The 24,662-nt window shown below is 37.1% G+C and overlaps 1 protein-coding gene across 1 annotated transcript in view; it reads left to right on the top strand.

Moving 5' to 3' along the window:
- Positions 1–24,662, top strand: part of SMAP1 (small ArfGAP 1) — a 92,997-nt gene that overhangs the window by 54,922 nt on the left and 13,413 nt on the right. Inside the window, exons 7-8 of the mRNA XM_019613173.2 lie at positions 16,279–16,363; positions 24,206–24,336. Coding sequence (XP_019468718.1) covers positions 16,279–16,363; positions 24,206–24,336 — 216 coding nt within the window. The remainder of the gene's footprint in view (positions 1–16,278; positions 16,364–24,205; positions 24,337–24,662) is intronic.

The following is a 24,662-nucleotide window of genomic DNA, read 5'->3' as shown; positions in this document are numbered from 1 at the left end:
GGATGCAGTCTGATCATTAAAGCTGCACCATATGTCTTAGTTTCAGTTGGGATGGAATTGTTTTCTTCAGAGTGTCTGGTATGATGCTGTGGTTTGGTTCTAGGAGAAAAACAATCTTGATAGCACATCAGTGTTTATAGTTGCCGGCTAAGCAGTGTTGTATAGAGCTAAGACCATTCTCGTTGGGGCCCCAAGGAGCTGGGAGGGAACAGAATGAGGGTGGCTGACTTAAAGTGCCCAAAGGAGTATTCCATGCCATATGATGTTATATGAAGGGAGTTTTGAACAGGCTGGGAGTGAATCTTGCTGTCCTTTACTGCTCAGGGGGCTTGGCAGACATTAGTCAAGAGGTGGTGAGCAATTGTTTCTGCATCACTTGCAGAAGTAGGGGGAAGAAAATCCATGTGCCTAAAATGTTCAGGTGTGGCAGGATTCAATTTTATATATTACTTTAGTTGTTAAATATAGGAGATCTGATATGCTAGCAGTCCAAAGCCAGAAGTGATTTAGAAAACCATCCTCAGTAAACTTAACATGTATTTCTGATTGTAAAATTAGAAAGTTCAGATCAGTCCTGGGCACTTAATGCTTTGGAAGTGTTTTCATTCAGCACTGTGTAGTTTTTTATGGTGTTTACTTTAGGGATTTTGCATCAGTTGGAGATTTTCATGGATCATTCTGATAGTTCCACTGTAAAATACTGCATACTGAGTGTTGTAATTACCATGAAACTATATCTCCTTTTTCTTTTTTGAAATGGGCCCTGCCAAGACTGATTTTGTTGTATTTGGACAGTAAAGTTAAATGGTTGGGATGTAAAGAGCAAACTGTTTTTTGTCTTCACAAACTATCTGTGCTTTTGCAAACTAATTTTGACATTCAAAGTTAAGATTTTTCTCCTGAACATATCAGGATGATGAATGTTTTTAAAGGAGTGCAGCAGTTAACTTGATTAACTGAAGTACTCTGACACTGTAAGTTGAGTTTGTTTTATTATATTGCATCTTGAATTTGAAACTGGCTCTTGTTTATGTATAAAGTTGATTTAGGTGACAGGAATGGGTCAGTTAGAGGTTATCTTCCAGTGGCAGTATATCAAAGGCTGTTTTTCTTCCTCAAACTGTGGACTAAATTGCCCGCTTAACCTCAGTGATAACAGTGATGTGCTGACTCTGTCCAGTTGTTACCAACCTGCACCAGATGGCCAGTGTTATGGAGGTACTGACATAAATTTATTTGCCCTTTTAGAAAGTACTAGCAAACCCTTCAAGTAGAAGTGGGGACTTTATATTAGCAGCTCTTCCCTTTCCTGTAAACAAAACAGTGTCTGACATTCATTTACCAAAGATGAAGAAATTGCTTTGGTTTCTTTGTGGTGTCCCCTCTGCCCCTAAAGAGAATCACAGAATGGCCAGGGTTGGAAGAGACCTCAAGGATCATGAATCTCCAAACCCCCTACCACATGCAGGGCCACCAACCTTCCCATTTAATACTAGACCAGGCTGCCCAGGGCCCCATCCAACCTGGACTTGAGCACCTCCAGGGACGGGGCATCCATAACCTCTCTGGGCAGCCTGTTCCAGCACCTCACCACTCTCTCTGTAAATAACTTAAGAAGAAAACTCCCACAAAAGATCAACCTGTCTGGGCAAGTGAGGCAAAAGGAACATTACTCTCTTTGGTTGGAAGAAAGAAAAGTAGCTAAAATTTTGGTGTACTTTTAAGCACCAGTTTGGAAATGGTTTACTTAGGTGCTTTACTTTTAAACTGTAAGAGTAAGTCTACTCAGCAAATATAGACCTGAATTATAATTTCAACATTTAGAATATCTGTAATGTAATTCTATATTTGATTGTCTTACGATTGATGAGGTCTGCTAAATCACATGAGTTCATGTGCATGTTGTCTTAAAACTGTAAGCATAATTTTGCTTTCCTGAATGATTTCATTTTTAATGTTTTTCTTATAATCTTACATAAAATGTTATAAAAATTTGATGTTAATATATAATTGAGTATTTACCAGAGGAACTGAAAAATAAGTGTTTCACTGTGATTGCATACATAGTCTTATTTATATACTTAGTCCTTGTTTGCATAAATTAGAGGGAAGTAGATCTGAGTTAAAGTTCAGCATTCAGGACTATGTGATTAAAATATAGGACAGCCTGTTTCCCCGCCTCCTACCTCCACCAAGGGTGTATTTCAGGCTTGTTCTTTTAATTTGCTTCTTATGGACCTATGCAGCCTGGTTTTCTGTTTCTAATACTATCTTCTCCATGTTTTGGAAGAGACCAGATTATTTTTGAGGTTTTTGTCCTATGCCCTTCTACAGATTAGCATAAGAAGTGAGATTCTTCTTCCCAAAGCTGTGTAATTTATTCTTTGTGCAGGTAACAAAGGATTCCTTGTGTTTAGGGCTTGCTTTGAAACTTCTAATCTCATGAAAGTAATCTGCTATGGGTCTTATTACCTATTAGAGCTGTAGACAAAGATATTAGGAAATAAATATTGCAGGTAGAAGTAATAGAAAACCTTATTTGTCAGATGGGAGGAAAAAGGATATTTGTCTTTTAAGTTTCAGAAAAAGAGTGAGGCCGTAAGAACGGTATCACATTTTTTTCCCAATCTGCATTCTTTGTATCTGCTTGATTCTATCAACTCTGCTCTGTGGCAGAATATTACTTTCAAGTTTGTTTTTTATTAATTCTAAATAAATGGAATCTTAAATCTATGAAAACAAGCTTGGGTTTGGGTTGCTTTGGTTAAATTTGTCTTTGTTTTACTTGCTAAACTATCTTTAACAAAAAGGTGTTGTTAGTTGTGCTTAGTTTTACTTGAACCTCAGTTATCTTTTTCCTCTGTGCAGAGTCAAATACTAAATCAGTCCTGGTTTTTGAGTTGGTAATACCTATTAACAAATGGTATTTTCAGATTTCTCCTGCTTACATCTGATAAGAATCAGCTTTTTCCCACATGATTTTAAGAAAATTGGGTAGGCAACTCTGCAGAGTTGCCAGAGTAAGTTATGCTACAGCTTTCATTTTTATGCTTAATTTTAAAATGTTAATATTTGCGCTGAGGTACGTTTGTTCTGCTTTGATTCTGTTTATAGAAGTTGACTCCTACAACAATATGTAGGTACGTATTTAATAAAACGAAAAGTGTGTGCATTTAAATTGTTTTGAACTAAATCAGCTTTAATCAGAGACTTGAGTGTTTTGAGGCCTTTGAAAAAATATGAGCATACATGATTGAAAGCGCGTATATGCAATCTCATATAGAAGATTTTATAAAAATTACAGCCCTGGTTAGATTGTGCACAATCAATGAAATGTGCAAGAACAAAATAGTATGATAGCTTTACAGACGTGTCGATACAGAGTTGAACTCTGTTCATACAGAGTTGAATATGAAGAAGGATACAGATATGAAGTTGAAAACAGAAGCAAGAAATTTAAATAATATTGCTCAAAATAATAATCTTACCACATTTTGAATAATATGAAAACAAAGGAAGCATAACAATTACATTTATTGGATCAGGAGCAAAGCAGTCAGGGGTCTTTGTGTTTTCCCTTTCATTTTACCGTGGATAGGCTAGAACGTGCTTAAACTCCTCAAGAGAGGTACCCCACTTCAGTGTGTAAGCATCGAGATACAGCAGCTGGATAGCAGCAAGAACTGTCAGATGTACAAATGGTACTTAAGAGCAAAGATGGTAACTTCATTTTTCATGAAAAATAATTTCAGATGCTACAGGCAATTGTAAAACCTCCAACATTAGTTTGAGCTTTTAGTAATTTCTTTAAAAAAAAAAAAATGTTTAGTAGCTTTCAAGTTCAGGCTGTCATGAAATTTTCAGTGTCTACAGTTTAACTGACATAGATGTTGATTCTGTGTCTTTTTATTAGAAGAATTAGAGTACTTAGAATGTTGATCATTGTGTTTTGGTAGTTGCTCATTGCAGTAGAACAACACGTAAAATATCTTTACTGCTCTGACGTCAATCCTATTACCTGATCATTTTTTCACAATTCATTGAAAGGCTTTTGGGAGATACCACTCTAACTTAGGTAGTGATGTAAGTAGGACAAGGGAGAGGCAGGAGTTTTTAATGCAATTTGAAGGAAACTGACAAGTTTCTCACTTCAGGAAATTTTGCAAGATTCACGGTATAAAGTGAAGTCACTCATTAACTAGCTGTTCAAATATAAAAATGTCTATTTAATGCTGAATTCCTTTTATGTCAGTCAACACTGTTAACCCATCTGTAATCAGTTGCCTTCCATCTCTGATCACAAAAGGATTACAACTGGATAAATTTGTCTTACCTGAAACTTTGCCTTTATAAAGTTGGCATCTGCAGCTAGAAAATGGAACCATTCTGCAGTTGGTCTTCATGCTGGCTGCCAGTGTACTGTTGCAAAATAAATCTCTGCATCTCAATGTTCAGCAAGTGCATTTCTCAGCTTGAGGATGTTGTAGTTTGTGTCAAAATAACTTACTGCAGGCTTGTCTGCTAGGCAAATAGTGCATTTTATACTGTGTGTTAATGTGAGTAACTTTTGCTCAAGAAGACGTGTAAATTTTGTCTTATATATTTAAATCCTCAGTTTACAGGGTAGGTACTTAACAAAGTATCAGACAAGTAGGGTAAGAGGTTTGTACCAGTCACTGGAAGGAATCAGGTCAGAGGAGCCTGTGGGTCAGCAGGTGGAGAGATGAGTATCTAGAAGCCACTTATTGCAAAGGCAGCACATCTATGACCAGCTATTGGAGGCATCCACGGTGTGCTCGTGTGTGTAACAGCTAGTACATTTTGAACTGAATTTGCCAATGAGTAGGATACCAGCATCTGGAAAGATCCATGCTCCGAGCTGGTGACTACCTGTAGGTGTAGGGTCTTGTTATTATCCTTTTCAGGGTGCGTTTTCAAAACATAATGCGGTGCCACATGGTTGTAAATGAGCTGTGGAACGGGAGCAAACGTAGCTGTATTGCTTTAATATTGTCCAGGCTAATTAACTCACTGTAAGCATAGGAGAAATACTTACTCTTGTTTTATGAACTCAGCTTCTGTGATTCTAAAACTGAAGACGTTTAAGACAACTTTGCAGAAATACAAACCATGTGTATTGCATTTCGCAGCTTGCAAATTGAGCTGCTTTGTAATGGGATGCTGCATGAGCCACAGCTTTAAGATGGAAATGTCTAGATTTTCTCCTCTAATATTTTAAAAACAGGCTTTATTGAATTAGAAGTAGAATACTTTGGTTTTATCTGATCAATTTTCATGACCAGATAATACAAAATAGGAAAAGGGTTGATAAATAGCTTTTCTCCTGCCCCTTGTAAGTGGGTCCTTTCTTCTAGATTCAAATGCAATCATTTTAAGGATTCTCAGCTGTAGCAAACTCTGCTCAAATCCCTACCTCTAGAATCTGTAGCAAATTTTGTCACCTCTGCATGCAGGCTCCAAGTCTTGTCATCTTTAGTTCCAGGTTCCTGCTTCTTGTTGTGACTGTTACCCAGTGAACATGAAGGAAAGCACCAAAAGACTGCAGGCGCCAAGCTCGTAGGATAAAGAACTCATCCCCTTATTTCAGACACTGTTGTGTATTTGTGTATGGTGTGGGATATCCCTTTGATTCATTTGGGTCAGCTGTCCTGGTTCTGTGTCTGTCCCCTCCCAGCTCTTTGCTCACCCAGCTCCTTGATGGCAGGACAGCACAAGAACCTGAAATATACCTGACTTAGTGTGAGCACTGCTCTGCAACAACTGAAAATTTGTGTTACTAACATTATTTTCATCAAAAATCCAAAGCACAGCGCCATTCCAGCTACTGTGGAGAAAATTATCTTGGCCAAAGCCAGAGCAAGTGGTTTGCCTTAACTGTGAACATTTAATGAAATCCAAATACTTTGGTATTTAGAATGAAAGTTTAGACTGAGGATAACTTAAAAAATGTTTTCCTTTAGAAACGTTTGAACTAGATGGCGTTTGTATACAGATACCTATGAAAAAAAAAAAAGATCCTGTATTGTTGGTTTGTTTGGTTTAATGGCCTAATTTAATTTATGTACATCAGTGTGAGCAGTTCAGTGTCAGAGTGACTAATTAGAATAATTGCAGTAGGCTCTTAAATAACAAATTACAAATTTAAATTTTCTCCCTGAAGTGAGCTGTTTGTTTGAGGCAATTCTAGTTTCAGTAAGAGTTGCAGCTTTTTTTTGTTGACGTGCAGTGTTTTTTGTCTCGATTAGAAATGCATCAGATTTTGCATGCTGAGATACTGTAGTCAGTACAGCCTCGTAGCGATATCGCTGTTGGGTATCTTGTGGTTCGATGCAGTATGCTACTTTTCTGGCTCTTGCAATTTAGGTGAAATTCATCGTTTGCTGAAAGTATCCTGAGTTTTAAAGAATCAATCTGATTACTGAATTTCTTTACACTTAGTTAAAAGCTTGAGAAAAGTACTAATATCTTACAGGAAGGTAAGCAGAACAACACATTTTCTTTAACTTGAATCAAACATAATACTATAGAAGAATTAGTTTTAATTTATTTACCTGTCAGGTCCTAGAGCTGTAAAATGTTCTTTAAAAATTCCATAACACCTGTGAATAATGCTTTAAATAGATACTGGCTAAACTAACTTGTGTAGTAAAAGTATTTAAGCTGTCAGGAAAAATCATATCTATAGACCTACTGCAATCTTATAGTAAATGACTAACATTAATTTCTCATATGGGAATTCTCCACTGTTTATGCTGCCCTCAAAAGTTATATTGCAAGCAGGTAATGAAGAGGGAAGGAATTCAATTACTTTATGCACAACGCATGAAGTCCCTACCTAATAAAGAGCAGAGAAGGACTTCAGTAAGCACAGAAGCATCTGTAAGCTCTAGTGAGTAAACTGGAAATTGCTTTTAAGTAGGTTAGGAATGATTTTCACTACATTATTTGATGGATCTTCTAGTTTTCATAAAGCTATGGTAGGGTAAAGGAATAAATGCTTGAGTAGATCTGATGTGTATGAAACAGACTAAATTATAGATTCATGTGAATTTTTCATTGAAGTATGAAATTGAGGAAAATGTTCAGAGAGGCATTTTTTCTGTGTATTTCAGTATGAAAATAGGAGCAGATAGTTGGATTGGACAGGTGATGGAACAGATCTTTGACATTGATTGATTGCTTCAGAGCAGGAGAGGTATTCATGATAATAATTTACAAATGCTCCTTTTTGAAACTTTCTACTTGAGAGCTACTAGTCGTGTGACTTATGTCTTGAACCATGTATGCTACTCCTCCTACTAATTCACAGCTAATGCAAAAAGAATATGCTAAACAGAATCTCAGAATTGCATGGGTTGAAAGGGACCTTAAGAGATCTACTCCAACCCCAATGTTAATCTTAAATGCTGTTGCTGAAATCTCCTAAATCATTTGCACGAACATCTTATGGTAGTGAATTGCAGAAGTTCCACTTTTTAAGTATTTTGTTTTGCATTTCTGTTGGTTATCCTTTGCCTTCTAGAACTGTTAAACCCATACCTTGTACATACATAGATAATTGGCATAACATTAGAGAAGCAGAAAATTGGCAGTTGAATTAGCTAGCATTATTCTTTTGTCCCAGAGTCACTCATTTGTAATGAAAAATAACCTCAGCATGTTCTCTGTATGCTGATACTTCTAAATCTACCCTTAGATGAAACAAGTTTCATCATTGTCATTTCCTGGGCAAAATGTCCCCAGCTGCCTCTGTCAGAGGAGGGTTATCTGGTAGATAGGAAGTGTACAATTAATGACTGTACCGATGTTATGGTATAGCAGTGTGCAATTAACAAATATACAGATGTTAAGGTATTACAGAGAGCTTGGCTATGATGTTATTACACCAAAGCAGGAAACAGAAATGATAGGTACACTCACTCATAACCTGGGCTCACATGGGAAACTCCAGTGGAATGGATCTTCAGAAGAGATCCTTCCCTACTCGTGATCAGCTCTTAAATGGGTCTAGGAGAGGTGAAGCCAGGCTCCACCCCTTCCTGCAGCACAGGTGAATTGCCTACACCTGTGCTCCCGTGGCTAACTCATTGCTCGCCTCAGGTTATCAATCAGAGGTTCAGGCCGTGATTCAGTAGTTTCCCTACAGGAAGGTACAAACAAGTGTCTCATAAATGCAGAGCTCAGACTGGCCCCTAAGCTCTGGAGTGCATGGTCATATTTAAAAATGTTCTGAAAGGATTGCAGGGTATGGGTAGCGTTCTTAAATCACTTCACGAGCTTGGATTAATTTCCTGTGTTATTACAGTAATGATTAAAAAGGAGAAAATGAGTATAACTGGAGATTATGGAATTGCTGCTACATCTGAATATTAAGGGTTTGTTTTTTTTTTTTTTTCATTTAACTAATATTGGAGGACCTCACATTGTCTGTATATCTGGCTTGCCATTTCCCATTCTTTTACTTGTCTTCTGCATCTTGTAACCAAGTGTGCGTGGGCACAGTGCTGAGAGTCAGGGAAGCACAAGCTGGTGGCATGGATAACATCAGCAACAGACCTCATAGTATTCTCTTAAGCATGTGAATTTAATAGATGTGTGACTGTCAGTTATGGTGGCCTTGACCTTCCTTCTTGTTTTGCCCATGAGATAAGTGCATCCAACATCATAGGCACTGTTCCGTAATCTTTGTGCAGAGGAAGGAAGAGGATAGACTTGGCAATGCTTTCATTATTTCCCTTTTCTCTGATGAGACAATGAATTATTCATTCAGCAGTTATCTTCAAAAATAGCTGGCTGAACAAAATCTGATGAAATGCCTGACTGGGACACTGGACTCTCTACAGCATGCAGCTTCTGCTTCAGGCGTTGCAGACTTGCTTTGTAAAACTCTGGAAGAAAGCATGGCTACCCATTCCAGGGAGTAGGAGTGGATTTCTGGATTAGTCTGCTGCAAAACTGTAATGCTGTGATTCAGGGATTTAAGGCTTTTACGTATGTTGAGCTTCAATGGGAGAACAGAACGTGAGAATTCACTATGACTTGTAGGATGAGTTCCAGAAGCAGATGATTTACATGACCAGAATTGCTCCTTGTATCTGCTTGGCAAAATCTGTAGCATGATAGAGACAGGGAATATTAGGTAATTATTACCTGTGCTGATGGGGTGAAATTCAAAAACAGGATATCATATGATCATTTCAGTAAGCTGTCCCATCTGTATCCCCTCTTAGCATCTCACCCACTCCAAGCCTAATGGCTGGATGAGCAAAATGGGGGAAAAAAGGTTGGTGAAACTCATGAGGTCCAACAAATCCAATGCAAGGCCTTGCACCTTGGTCATGGCAACATCCTGTACTAGTACGAGATGGGGGATGAAAGGATTGAGCACAGCCCTGCCAAAAAAAAGGCCTGGCGGTACTGGTGGATGAGAAGCTGGACATGAGCCAGCAATGTGCCCTTGTAGCCCAGAAAACCATTTGAATCCTGGACTGCATCAAAAGAAACATGGCCAGTAGGTGATCCTGCCCCTCTGCTCTGTGCTGGTGAGACCTCACCTGGAGAACTGCATCCAGATGTTGAGTCTTCAATAGAGGAGAGACATGGACCTGTTGGAATGCGTTCAGGGGAGGGCCAGAAGAATGATCCATGGAATGGAGTGCCTCTTCTGCAAGGACAGGCTGAGAGAGCTGGGGCTGTTCAGCCTGGAGAGGAGAACACTCCATGATGACCTCAAAGAAACGTTTGAGTATCTAAAAGGGAGAGCTACAGGAAAGAAGGGGACAGACTCTTTAGCAGGGTCTGTTGTGATAGAACAAGGGGAAATAGTTTCAAGGTTAAAGATGGTAGGTTTAGGTTGGATATAATGAAACAGTCTTTTATGGCGTGGGTGGTGAGGCACTGGAACAGGTTGCCCAGAGAGATGTAGTTGATGCCCCACCCCTGAGGCTTTCAGGATGAGGCTGGATCAGGCCCTGGGCAACCTGATCTAGCTGTGGATGTTCCCTGTTCATTGCAGGGGAGTTGGACTAGATGGCCTTCAGAGGTCCCTTCCTGCTCTGAGTATTCTGTAATTCAGTTTTCTTGTCCTTGTCAAAGACGCATTCTTATTTTCTAGGAGATTTGCTTTAGATGAACATGTGAGGGAGAAACAAATCTATAAAATCAACCATACACCTTGATGTGTAAATAGAGTAATTAAGATTGTTACTTGCTGATTTATTTGGTTTTAACTGATTTAAGAAGTGTTTCACATAAATTAGATTGAACCAGAATGGTGTTATATCTAGAGCAATTAATTGTGAGAGTTCAATAAAAGGTAATATTGAACGTGGGTTGTTTTTTTTTTTTTTTTTTTTAAGTTGAGACCTAGTAGGGACAAATAAAATTTTTATTTTTGGCTGGTCTAAACTAGTATTCTTACAAATCCTGTTTTTCAAATTAAATCTCAGATCACTTTTATTATCTCACACAGTGAGTAAAGAAACAAGAACAGGAAAGAAAACAGCAGTGCAACGTTAAATGTAGCTTGTTGAATGTTAGTCTTTCATGACACAACGGTAAACTTTCTGATCCTATGAAAACAGAGAAGTTGATTTGCTAGAATTATGCTATTTTAATCCTGGAAGAATGTAGTCAGAATTTGAACGAAATAAAAGCCAAATCTTTGCCTTATATTCAAATTTTAAAAATTATCTTAACCTTGAAATGTTGGGAAATGAACAAGATCAGTAAGTGGTTTTGACTATGTAATACCTAGTATCTCTATGGATTAGAAGCAGACTGGTGAGTGCACTCATCATAATGAAAAAATAAACTCAGTGTGGGTCTTTAGAAAAATTACATTAAGCAAGTACATAAGCCTGCTTAAATAGTTTTATGTAAAGAGTGTAATATATTACAGATGGCCTGATTTTATCCACAGTTGATTGCTTTTTACAGCAGGTAGGGCAAGAATTCTGTTTGGATGGCTTCTTAGCACAAAATGTTAACATTGACCAAGTTGCAGTGTACAGGTATGTGCAGATTGCCAGCATTTAATGCTCAGTCTGCTGAATTCAAGACAATTAACTTCCAGTAAAGGTGTGAGGAAATTAAAATTCATATAATCATTTCTGTATTTCCATTTCATGTAACTAGGAAAGAGGTGTTTCTTCCTGCCTGTAGAAGATACTTTGACCTGTTCATTTCATTTGTTAGAGGTAAAGTTAGGAGAAGTTCCTACTTTTAAATGTCTTCTCTTTAAATACTATAATATATCTTATTATCTAAGTACTTCTTATGGATAAGGTTTTAGTGTTATGTTGTCACAGTATGTTTTATTGTATTGTGGAGCTTCAATGGGGTATAAAATTAGGATTCAGTGAGATATCACTGGATAGTAAATAGAAAATAGAACCAGAGCAAAAGTTAAAGAGGGAATTGTTTCCATGACAGCAACTTTATCAATTTTAATTACACAAGTTTGTTTGTCTTACTTTAATAAAATGCAGACTCTATGGCTCTTGTGATTATCTAAGGTTCTGGCAATTAGTCTGCTTTCTATTCGGATATTTCATGAAGGAGTAGAATTTGTATTAGTTTCACATAACACACATATTCTTCTTAGAATTTCCCTATGCTACTCTTCTATTTAGACAATGGAGGAAAAAAAAGCTACTCTTAGTCCATTGTTATTCAGCTCCTGTTAAGTATGTGCTTTTCCATGTCATCCCATACACACTGGCATGCCTCTAGGGATGCCCATAATTGTAGCCTCTGCTGCAGTAGGACCTTTGTTTTTTCCCAGTTTTCTTTAACATATGGAATATGAACATCACATAATATTTCTGCAATAGATGCTTTTACTTCTGAAGCAATCATAAGAACTGTTACTAAAATTATCTCTCAGAGCTTCAAGAATAGGCTATAAACCAATTCTTAACAGTGATTTCCATGCATTTGATGTTACACCAGTCAAGATAGATGAGCGCCTTAAAAATTACTCAGTGTTTGGTGCTGGAGCTGCATTGCCTACAGTCTTCCATAGAAGACTGCTTCAGTCCCTTCCACTGAAAAGTTAAAATGTTATTAGTGTACCTGAAAGTATGAAAGTTCTTCAGCCTTACTGAAAATATCTGATGAGTGAATGCTGTAGCTAACAATTTCTGTGTGCTGTATCATTTGGCAGAATCACAGAATGGTTGAGGTCGAAAGGGATCTCTAGAGGTCATCTTGCTGGTTCAAGAGTCACTCCAGATAGTTTTCACTGTCTCCAAGCTGGGAGACTTCACAGCCTCTCTAGGCAACCCATGCCAGTACTCCATCACCCACACAACACAGAATTCCACCTGCTGTTCAGAGGGAACCTCCTGTGCTCCAGTTTGTGCTCACTGCCTCCTGGTTTTGCACTGGGCATCACTGCACAGAGTCTGACTCTGTCCTCCGTACCCTTCCTTCAGGTATTTATGGACACAGATGAGCTCCTCCTGAGCTTCCCCTTCTCCAGGCTCAGGAGAAATCCTTAAGTGAAAGGTTAAAAGGATAGCATTGGTGGGGAAAAAGCAATTAAAAGTTACTGTCTTTCAATTAGGTATAATCTGTGCAATCGCACAGAATGATTATATCCATTCTAGGGCTTGGTAATGTGAAATTATTTTCCTGCTTTTCTGCTTAAGAGGTTTGTTTTGTTATTGAAAATACTTACAGGAACTTCCAAGATTTGCCAATCTGAAGAGCTGTATAAAGGGATGCAGTACCTAGCTGAAGAAGTGATAACTTCAGTGGGATTATTCTAGCCCTCTCTAAAACAGGTTCCGTTTTTCTTAGGACAGAAACAAAAAGGAATCTCAGTGCAGCAGAAATCACAAGCAGATTTTTGTCATAGTACGTTACACTGCTGCAAAATATAGTAATTTTTAGATAAAGTACTGAATTAAACAGTAAGTTAACAAAATGTCACTGCCTTGTTATGTAGGTTGTTGGTTTTTTTTACCCATTGCATGCTTCTGTGCTCACTGTGCGCAGTATTTAGCTTTAACATCTCTGAAGAGCACTCTACGTAAAGCTTAGTCATGTGTGAGTCCTGTTGGAACAAAGCTACTAAACAGAAATTAAACATCACATTTCCCTTGAGGATTTGGAATAAAATTTTCAAATGGCTCTGATGTGATTGTTCTTTTCTGGAAATTTCAATGCCTATCTGTGCCAGAATTATATAGGTTGGAAGGGACCTATGCAGGTCTTCTGCTCCAGCCCCAGAAATAAGCCATTATCTCTCCAATAGAAAGATACCATTAGTAAGGTATTGCTTTTCATTGTACCTTCTTTAGGTGGACCACAGTGCAGTCAGGCAGCCCAAAATCCGGGAGGGGGGAGAGGGGGGGGCAAAGAGAGAATTGTCTCAGAAAATAGCACATCAAAGAGCATTTTATTTAGGTATTCTTAAGTGTAATTGTGTGAATGCAGGTTTCTTTTTTCCCTTTCTGCCCAGCAGTGCCATCTTTGCTTAATTTATGCCTAAGCATAGGTTATTTCAGATAGGTCCTTTTCCAGTCATGGTAGATGTTATGCACCAAACTAAATGTCTTCTGAATTTGCACAAGAACATTTATGGCATGCAACATCTCATCCTCCAAACCAAAAATTAAGGTACGTTTTATTTAAAGAAAAACTCTCAAACAGGAGAATAGTAAACTCCAGCAGCTGGCGTTTGTTGTGGTCAGGGAATGGAGAGCGGGAAGAGGAGGAAGCAATGTAGCATTGCTGCTAAAATTAAGAATAGGAGAATGTTCAGATGAAATGTTTTTATTATTCTAGATTGCTGCTGAGTATTGCTAATGAGTATTGATAAAATGTAAGTTGATGGATAGGGGTGGGTTTTTTCTTCAGACTGAAGGTTAGTCTTGGTGAAAACTAGCTATATATAAAGGAGAAACTGAATAATGCTTTGAGAATCTCCCTCAAAGAAATACCAATAAATTTTTGCAGTATTAACAAGCATGAAAATAATTTAGCAGTCTCTTAGTGTAGCTAGCTATGAAGTAATCTGAAAACCTATACTTTAGATATTGATGAGGGAGTAAAAAAAGAAAGAAATTGCCGATCAAGAAATAGAACAATATTGGGAAAAGGTGCCTAAGAGAATCTTACATAATTTCTATACATTGTACCTTCGTTGTCTTATCAGACTTTAAATAGGCAATTAATGATTATTGACAAAGTTCATTTAACAAAGCAGAAGACTCAAGTATGTGATTAGTACTGTATTTTTTATATTTAGATTTATTAAAAGAGTATTTTGCTACAATAATAAGTACTAAACAAAAGAAACTGCTATTTGAATGCCATCTGTTCAGATTTACTAATGTATGCAAAGCTGATTTGTTTTCTGTGAGAAGTTTGCCCTCTAAACCAACCCTGTTAAGCTTTAATTTATTACAAACTTACGCATTCAGATAGTTAACATAAACCTAATCTGAAGTAATGAGAACTTGCACATTTAGTGTAATTCTAACAGTTTTGCTTTTCAGTTTAAAGAAGCTAAGTTCTATACTCAAATGTTAAACTGTTCAAAGAAAAAAATCAGTCTTATGAATTCAGGCAAAAAGTCAGAAACGGGTTTTTTTACATCCTCAGTGATCCATGGTATTCTGTACGGTGTTGGAGGAGAACCAAGTGAACAACTTTCCATCATAAACTCTGTTCTGAAATATTTTTTGTAAAATCTGATTAATGTTTGTGACAGTAATTTAAGTTCTGTGGTATCTTTTCAGACATATACTCAGCTGTAGAAATACTTGTTTCTGAAAGATCAGTTCTTAAAAATCACTGATGTGCATAAGTTTTCTTTCAGAAATACTCTTTTTTCTCACAGCCAAAAATATTTATCTGCAGTATTGAGAAGCGTTCAAAATGTTTGCTATTCTTCAAATAATGTGTTCAAACACGGTACTTGTAAGACACTCTAGAATTGGAGAAGCCATGGAATATTTTTCCAGCAGCAGCTTCCCATTTATTCTTGAGCAAAGTGCATAGAGTCAACAGTCAGGAAATATGTCTCTAAAAGATGAACAAAGATGAGTTTGAGTGTTCAGGTTCCCATTCCCCATCACTGCAGAAATGGAGTTTCTTTCATTGCAGATGCTTCCCAGCGGATATCATGGGTGCTTTTTCATCTCAGAGGGGTGTTTGTAAATTAGGCTGTTCACTAGAGCCATCTTTGAGTACTCTCGAGTTTTATCAGTGCTTTCACAAACACCAAGCTCATGACTCTATCCTGAGTTTGCAATAGAAGAAAGCAAGGGACTACTAAATAACTTCATACCCACACACTGAAGTATGTTACATAACTGTAAAATTCTCTTAATACTAAGATTTAGTGACCAGAGCAACCTCAGGGACTGTGAAAGCCAGGCTATAGGAATGATAATGGTGGGAGTAAAGTGGGTTCTCTTGGTCTCAGCCCAGTGCCCAGCCTGACAGTGCTCTTCTACCATCACTCAGTCGTCACTTCTACTTAATTGCTGTGCTCACTGGTCGACCACTCCACTTTACCTGTCTGATTTTGTGAAGTAAATGCATGTCAGACATGCATGTCTTGTGTGTGTGCACAAGAGAATATGTTTGCCCTGTCAATGCTGTAAACCAGTTTATTTTAAAACTCAGGTGAGTTAGGATGACCAGCCAGATATTGGTATGGCATGAACTATAAATAGATTTATGAAGTCATTTTCATAATCAGATTTCATGTCAATGCCACTTGCCTTCAGGCTTAGAAAGAAAGACCAAAAAAACCAGATTATGTCCTGTGCTTAGCATCCACAAAGTCTGATACTGTATTCAGGAGGGGTAAATAGTGTCACTAGTCTGCTGCTCATTTTTTAATGCAAGCTTTTGAAAACCTGAACCTTCTTAATGCTGCAGAACGGTATAGTTTGGAGGCTGAAGCTAGTCAGTCAGATTACAGACAGATTTCTGCCTAGTGCATGGTAAGCTCAGTATAAGATTTCAACTTTTATTTTTCTAATTTATTTGGCAACTCTTATTTAAAAATAGATTACATATCAGCAAAGGAATAAGGATTATGTTTTTCAGTAATATGCCTCATCCTTTATGATCACAACTGCAATTTGTCTTGTTACAAATCAAATTCATTACAATAAGCAAATACAGAAAAGAGCTTTTAGTTTTGGTATTGGCTTAGCATCTGTAATGGGAATTTTTTAAGCATCATATCCTTTTCAGAAAAGTTAACTGTGATTTTTTTTTTTCCCTCTAAAGCCACAGAAGAAAGAGGATCAGCAATTAGAAGCCAAAGGAAGTCCAAAAAAGTCATCAGAACCCACTATTGACCTCTTAGGGCTTGGTAAGCAATAATTACCTGTTTTTTCTATGGAACGTGTACACATCATTTTAAATTTTAATAAATATGTTTTCATTTTCTCTGTGCTTACTGACATTGTTAGCTGAATTTGAAAACCATGACACTGAGTCTATGAATTTAAAATTACAAAGGAAAATGCCATGGGGATCTGTGTATATCAATACTTGCGTTTTGCTAGGGAGAGTAATGAGCTCCTGTGGGAAGGGGAAGTTATCAAAGTGATCTTCAAAGGGCTTGTGGATTGTGATATTTCAATGTTTATGGTACTGGCATATTTTTTAGTTGAAATGCGGAGGTAATCTGAATTGTATTTCTCTAAAATGCCTTATATGATAAAATCTCTATTTTAGTTAAAAGAACAATGAAGTGTCTGACTATAGCTAACCAATATCTTGTAAAATGTAAACATTGAATATTGCAGTCTTGTGAATTGACTGTGGCAGTCATTCAGTTTTACCTTCTGCACATTTTGTTTTCTTCTCTGGCAGGTAGCCATCTATTTGTTGTGTAAATAAACTGTTTTGGACTCTAATCATTTCATTTGCACCATCAGCCCATACAGTAGTGTTTTTATACTTTTTCTTTGTTTGTTGAAGGTTATGTTTGTATAATCTGCAAGTGTTTTGCCCATTGGATAGAAACAGAAGATGGGAAAACAAAATGTTGCAATAACTATTTTTAATCTCTTTTATTGTGTAATGTTACGAAGTTTCTCTACATATTGGGAGTAGATATTAGAATGCTTACTGATACACTGGTTATTCTAGATTTTGCCATAGTATTGACAGTTCATTGAAGGAGGCAGATAAGTCTTTTGAATGTACTTTTTTAGCCTGTAGTACCAGTTGGAATTTGTATGAAAATGATTTGTTTTGTTTTCATTTTAAGATAATAATGTTGCAGCAAGGCAAATACTCTTGTCCCTGTTTTAGAATTCATGCTGTCAGTCAGAATGCAATTTATTTTTCCTCTGTATGCAGAATGGCTGTAAAATACTGTTTTTGTACCGACTGTGTTTGTGTTGCAGTCCATATCTCATATCAAGTAGTATGTCACCATAGGCAAGCAAAACTTAATTAACAGGAAAAGTTAGATCATGGATATAGAATGAACCTGTTAAGAACAAAAGTAACTCAAGCTTCATGGATGACCAGTTCTTTTTTTATTTTCCTTTACCAGACCGACATCCTAATTAAGAATTCAAACTTAATCAGTATGTGGTTCTGAAATTGTCAGACTTCTGTAGTTTGTTAGTTATGGTTTGAAAAAAATCTTGGTAATACCATTTTATGGTACGATAATGAACTTGGATTATGTCAAAACATAATGTACAATAGAAAGAGTATTATAATTGTGTTCAGCATTTCTTTAGTGGTTCTTCAGTGTAAATAAATATGGTGGGATATACAAAGGGCAAAGTTTATAATTGTAGCAAAAAATGATGTTAGAGGAGGGAGTGTTAAGAACTTCAAATAAACTGAAAGGCAGTGTAATGAGCTAGCATCACTTGGAATCCACTGAGCTGCAAACGAGATGGATTAATGAGAGCAGACCTGCATAATTCATTTGGAGTTATCTTGTAATTAATTCTCACAGTAGGCTGCTTGTTATTACTTTGTTGATTCAGATAGTATTAAAAGAAAGATCTCTTCAATGCTGTATATATGCCATATCAAACAATTTTAGAATGGATATGATGGTATGGCTCATTCTTCTTACTGAGTGGACATATTTCTAATGACAATAATTCATTCTCAGGACTTCATTTCTGCAAATTGAGAACAACGGTAGTTTTTACGAGGGTGGATCAGAGTCATTTGTAATAGCAAATTAGATAATTGTAATGGATTGCAATTCATGCTGGGAGAATTCTGGCTTTTTAAACAGCCCAGCCTCTTGTTTTCTTTAGAATACATCTGTGCTAGCTTTGAGTAAGAAGTTAACTTTTTTGGGGTATGAAGTTAACGTTTTGGGTGTATGTGTCTCTGCTGGGTTTTAATATTGACCTCATCAGAAGGTAAACGAACTGTGAAACAAGACTCACCCTTAGAAAACAAGTAGCACTTATAACTGGACTCAATAATTTTCTGAAAATAAATTGTTTTTTATTTTTCTCTACTAAATGCAACATCCTCAAAATAGTATGTTTAACAAATTGCATCTTGAAAACTTGTAATAGTAGAAGAGGCATGATGTCATTGGTGACTATGCTGCCATGTTAGAGTTTCTGCTGAGCCTTTGAAAATTGATTCATATAGACCCTTTGGGTTCCTTTTCAGAGTGGTTGTTACTTGAGGTAGTGTTTGGAAATTCATTTTTTTGATGGTCAAGCTATGCAGACATTTGTGCTTTTTGACTTTTGTTTCAGAGTACCTTTTAGTTCAATAATCCACAGATACAGAAATTAGTGAAACACACATGCACAAGCTAAATATTCTTTTGTTCTCCACAAACAGTGGTGTTACTTAATGTTCATACTGTGAGGCCCCAAATTTTTTCCCTCACTTCCCAAGCTATGAGAAATCACAGCTTATTTCTGTAGGCTAAAACTGACACCACTGTTTTTTAATGATCTCCACAATTAGTTGGATCTTCCCCACTCTGAAAGAGTGCACTGCTGAGATTGTGAGGATGTTAATGCAAAAATTGGTAACATAGGATTTTATAACATTAATTTTTAATAGGGGTATTATAAGAAACTTTTTTCTGTTTGAAAGTCACAGCATGTGAACCAAAGTTCTTCAGCATTTAAGTCATTGTCAAGGCTCTCTCAATCTCGGCAGTGTTAATCCTGCTAATCCTCTGTGCTGCTCAGCAGCTTCTCTTACAAGTAATGTGATTCCACTTATGTCGGACTGATGAAGGAAAGATAGCTTTAAAAAACATTTGTAAAAAAGAAAATGTACTTATGTAGGATAGTAGGAATTATATAGTATTGCTGATATATTAAGATTGTGCCTAGGTAGGTATACAGTGTATCCACCCCAAATGAAAATATACACAACCACGTGGTGCATGTAGGCTTGCTAGCTTTCTGGTTCCCCAGATTTTATTTTGAGAATTTTTATACAGAAAAGACCTTCCAATGACTAGTTCTACAAAGATTTTGACAGTAAGTAACATTTTAGAAATGCAATAAATAATTATTCCATCATTTGGATTCTTGTTTGTATCTTTGTCACAGATTTTGTTTAAAATGTTCAACTGTTTTTTCTTAGTTCTGTCTTTTTAGTAATTTGGTGCAGTAAATAATCAGATACATATTCAAAATATCTCTTCTACTGCAAGTTTTAGTGTGACTGTCATGTGTATAAAAACACAGCTTAGATGCTAAGTCTTGTAAATAGTTTGCTCCTTTACAATTAGTTTCAGAAACGGAATGCAAGGAATAGGTCTTTCTTACTGCTTCTCTTTCTTGCTATGCCTTTACATCTCTTATATTGGTCACTCACCACTAGTGCAGAGAAATGTACCACGTATTAGTGCTGTGTATTAAAGTGTTCATAACAAAAAGAAACACTGAATTAGAAATTGGATTGTCAGGAATAAATAAAATATACACTATAGAAAAGCTATAATGGTAAACATCACTAGAACCCTTTACTTACTACGTATATCCTGGTAAATAGCTTTTGTTTCTGCTAACAAATTTAAACAGGGCTTCCTGTTGTGAAAGCATAAGCAATATCTGCTGTTGCATAGTATGGCAGATAGAAGTTGCATATTTACCTGTCATATCGTTGTAAGGGTAAAAAGTAAGGGTTTAGGACTTCTGGAGATAAGAAGAACAACAAAAACCAGCACCTGAAGACTTTCCTCATGACCTTCTCCACCTTAGTGTGCCACTTCTGCCTGTGATATGCCCCTGTTGCAGAGGTTCTGCCGCATCTTGTCCTTCATCCTTAGCTACTGGTGTATTCTCTACAAAGGCGATGGTAGTACTGTTCATTAGAAATAGTTTCAGAGTAACTCTGTGATCATCTCCCTAACACATATGTTGGTTAAAGCTATACATTTCTCAAAATACATGTATAACTTGATCTGGTTTTGACTAATTCCCAGAAAGACTGCAGGCATGTTTCCTTCTCTCTCTTGTCATCAGTTTTTATTGGTAGATAGTAAAAGTTGAATGAAAAGTAACATTTTTAGATTAGAATTCAGAACTCATCTGGAGCATCTTTCATAGACTAAAGAAATATTTTAAAGTTAGGAGAGAAAAGAGGAAATACATTCTAATCAGTGCCTTGGTACACTATAGTTGCGAATATCCATGATCTCTGTAAATGTATAAACGATTACTCTGAAACACAAGTTTGTGTATGCCTGTATACTTATATTTTTATAACTATACTAATATTTCTACAAGTGATAAACAAGATTGAAAACAGGGGTTTTTTTGTACATTCTGAAATTTATCTTGTTCTGGAATCTTCCAGTTTCATGGTGGAAAAAAAAATGCTTCAGGATTTGCTTAATGTTCCAACTGTTGCATTTTTGAGAAAGGAGTAAGACAGGATCTCTTATTAATATTACTTATGCATAGCTAAAACGATTGTAAGGAGTCATTCAGAATGTCTCATTTCTGCAGTGATGCAGGCAGAAATACTGATTTTTAGTGTAAACTTTAGTAAAAGGTTGAAAACATGTACATTATCAAGTGTTATTCTTAGAGAATACGTATAGCTGTTAAAACAGCTTTGGACTGATCTAGCAAAAACCCGGGTTTCATAATATTGATTTATAACCAGCATATTAACTGCTTGAAAAATACCATTCTGTTATAACAATTGTGTTCTACCGTGAATGTTTTACATATGTGAAATGCTTTTTTTACTAAATTATTACGTGTATATTTAAAGTCTTAGATGATAAACATTTTTAGATTGAGGGAAACTGAACCACTTTGGAATATAAGACTTTTTCTAATCCATATGACTCCCTGAGAAAATGAAAACATTAAATTATTAATTCCAGACAATCCATTTGCATGAAAATTATGCACTATTCATTCCTAAATTTATCTGAAGCAGCCAACCTTTTGGGAGATGTTTTTGGAACTGCCTGCCTGCAGAATGACCTCAACTGAATAGAGTACTTTGAACTACTAGAAGCTCATTACTTGCTTGACAATACACTTATTTGCATGCATCTTAAAGCACTGTTGTGGGCAGAATGATGGATCAGATTATACTTACAGTGTCCACTGGCTTCAAGTCATCAGAACAGAAATAGGAGAAGGAGGAGACCTTCATAGCTAAGGTATAAACAGATATGCCATAATCGTACATGACCTTGTTCTTCAGTGCTGTTGAAAATCTCCCAGAAAAGTCAAATGCTGACATAGGAATTAAATTGACTGATGTGGCTTTTTAAATCATAGAATCACAGAATATCCCCAGTTAGAAGGTGCCCATAAGGATCACTGAGTCCAACTTCAGTTCAAACCCTGTGTCTGAGAGTACTGTCCAAACACTAGGTGAACTCCAGCAGCTCGGGCCGTGCCCACTGCCCTGGACACCCTGTGCCATGCCCACAGCCATCTGGTGAAGAATGTTTTGCTAACCCCCTCCCACCCCTCCCCTGGCACAGCTCCATGCTGTTCCTTCAGGCCCTGTCGCTGTCACACAGAGCAGAGCTCAGCGCTGCCCCTCTGCTCCCTGTGTGGAGCTGCAGCCACCATCAGGCCTCCCCTCAGCTCCTCTGCTGTGGGCTGAGCAAACTCAGGGACCTCAACCACTCCTCATCCACCTTGCCCTCTAGAACCTTCACCATCTTTGTAACCCTCCTTTGAACACTCTTTAACAGATTTATGACATTCTTATATATTGTGGTGCCCAACACTGCACATGGTGCTTGAGGTGAGGCTGCACCAGTGCTGAGCAGAGCTAGACAAATTCTGTCATTGTTCAGTTCATTGTTTACTTTTAGCACATGAGATCTAATAATTTGAAGCCGTTCCTATGGCCATTTTGCTTTTGTGGAGTTCCTTGGTTTGTCTTAGTCCTTGCAGACAGTATAATTATCCTCACAAGCTTTGGGGAATTTGAAGCAAGAAACACACATGCTGAGGTTACATTTCTTGTGAACGCTACGTGTGTCTGTATCCCTGCCTTCAAGGGGTTTTGTCACTGGATCTGCATGCCTTTGCTAGCATGCACAATTTGGTCTGCATTTCACATTGATAGGAAGAGGATTTCAGAGTTGGTGAATATCAAGCTACTCGTGATTCTGATTGATGCTAAATCAAATTACAAAATCATTTTGTGTATCTGAAGAAGTCTCTAAAGACTTGCAGACCAGCACCCTTCCACCTGGTTGTTTCTTAATTCCCTGTATTAAAAAAATGCTGTAAAAACCTTCTGGGGTTTTATGTATACCAAACTCAATTCAGAGCTGCAGTTTCTATAGGAACTAAAGCTGTGCCTCCTAAGGCACATAGGTTAGTATCTATGCAGTAAGACAGAATACAGGTATAGACTCATGGTGGTTACTTCTGAGATGTATCACATTGTCAGGTTTTGACATTCATGACTTCGGTGTTAACTTTCCAAGTTTACAGTAGTAGCAGCCTGTGTCTTTAGAATAAATATTTACATTCAGGGCAGCCAAAGGGGATGGGGGGGGTGGGGATCACTTTCCATCACAGTGTGGTGGAAGGATAAAATAAGAAGGCATCTTTGAGTGGGGATGTTTTGCACTGATCGTTTCAGAATGCAGTGCCTTCTGGTATGAGCTAACAGCTGAAAGTCCTGGCAGATCTTCTGTGATGGTTTCCTCAGTCAGGTGATTTCGAGGCTGATGAAGTCTCTGGTGGTGCTGTGAGGCTCCTTTGTTCCAACCTGTCAGTATCCTAGGCTGCCGGGAAGGGCAGTCTCCAGCTGTTGGAACTGCAGTGAGTTTACATGTGACTGAACAAAGTAATGAAAAATGATAACATTCTACATGCAAGCTGACAGATCTTGCTATAGTCTGCCAGTTAGTTGCGTTCTTAAATAGAAAAGTAGAGAAGCAAAGGGAGATCTTACTTCTAAGTAATACATTTACTCTTCTTTTTTCCTTAAATAAAAAATAAATAGGAGTTATTCTGTGTTTGTTCTTTGCCAGACAGTAAGGAATGTGCAGTTGTTTCAGAGGTAGAATTGTATTACTTCAAATAAATGTTGGAAGATTCTTACGATTTGCTTTTAATTAAACTTTGCATCTCAGCCATGATCTTTACTAGTCAGACCACTATTCTGTTCCAGAATGTTTTATTTACCTCACATCTGTCTATGCCTCACACTTTTCTCAGTGGTAGTAATGAATGTTTTGTGTGTTGTTACTAGGATGTTCGTGCATGGCTGTTAATGATGAACCTCTGCTCTGGAAATAAGTGTTCATCAAACACTGGAAAATAAGTTCTTTTAGCTTAATACAAGAAAGAAATGACTGTTTTTTCTTTAATATTAATCAGCTGTTTTTGAAAGTCCTTGATGCTTTTAGTTAAGAAATGGTGATCTGTATTCTTTGTTTTAAATTTGGAATATACTAGTATGTTAGTCTGTAAATGTACGTTGGAAGCTTCTTACAGATATATTTGAAATTATCTACACACGTATGGGTGATTAAAAAAAAATAAAATGATAATCAAGTCCTTTAACTAGAATCCTAGGTAAGTTAAAATTCACTTTACAGAAACTTCGAATAACGGAAACAATCCTTTGTTAGAAATGGAATACGAGGGTGGTGGTGGTGTGGTGGGCAGCTTTATTTTGTAATTATCTATTACTCATAAAAACACCTGCCAGTTTTTGTTTTTAAATACAATTCTGTTGTCTTTTCAAGATGGTCCAGCTGAAACATCAGTTGCAAATGGAGGCACTGCTGCTGCCTCCACAGCATTGAATGATGACTTGGATATCTTTGGCCCAATGATCTCTAATCCTTTACCAGCAGCTGCTGTACCTCCTGCTCAGGTAAATGTTATTTACTTATATCTTTGTGTAAATATGTGTGTGCACGCACATATTTCCCATCAAGAAACTGTTCACGTGGGGATTTAGAGAGAAAAAATACATGCTTCTGAATGCTTGCAGCTGGAGACTCCGGCTGTAATGCCTATATTTTTCTCACCTCTGTGGGCTTCTCTGGTACTTGGATGTAAGACTGAAAGGTACTCTGGTCTTCTTTTCTGATTCCTCCTGATTAGTCAGTTGAATTACTTTCTGTCTTCCTTGTTTGATGGTAGTCATAGTTTCTTCTAGTTTATATTGTCCTCTTTTTCTTCTCTCTCTCTCTTTTT

Source organism: Meleagris gallopavo, chromosome 2 (genome assembly GCF_000146605.3).
Source record: "Meleagris gallopavo isolate NT-WF06-2002-E0010 breed Aviagen turkey brand Nicholas breeding stock chromosome 2, Turkey_5.1, whole genome shotgun sequence".
NCBI lineage: Eukaryota > Metazoa > Chordata > Aves > Galliformes > Phasianidae > Meleagris > Meleagris gallopavo.
The sequence above is the reverse complement of the archived record's forward strand: the minus strand, read 5'-3'. Positions and strand labels throughout refer to the sequence as shown.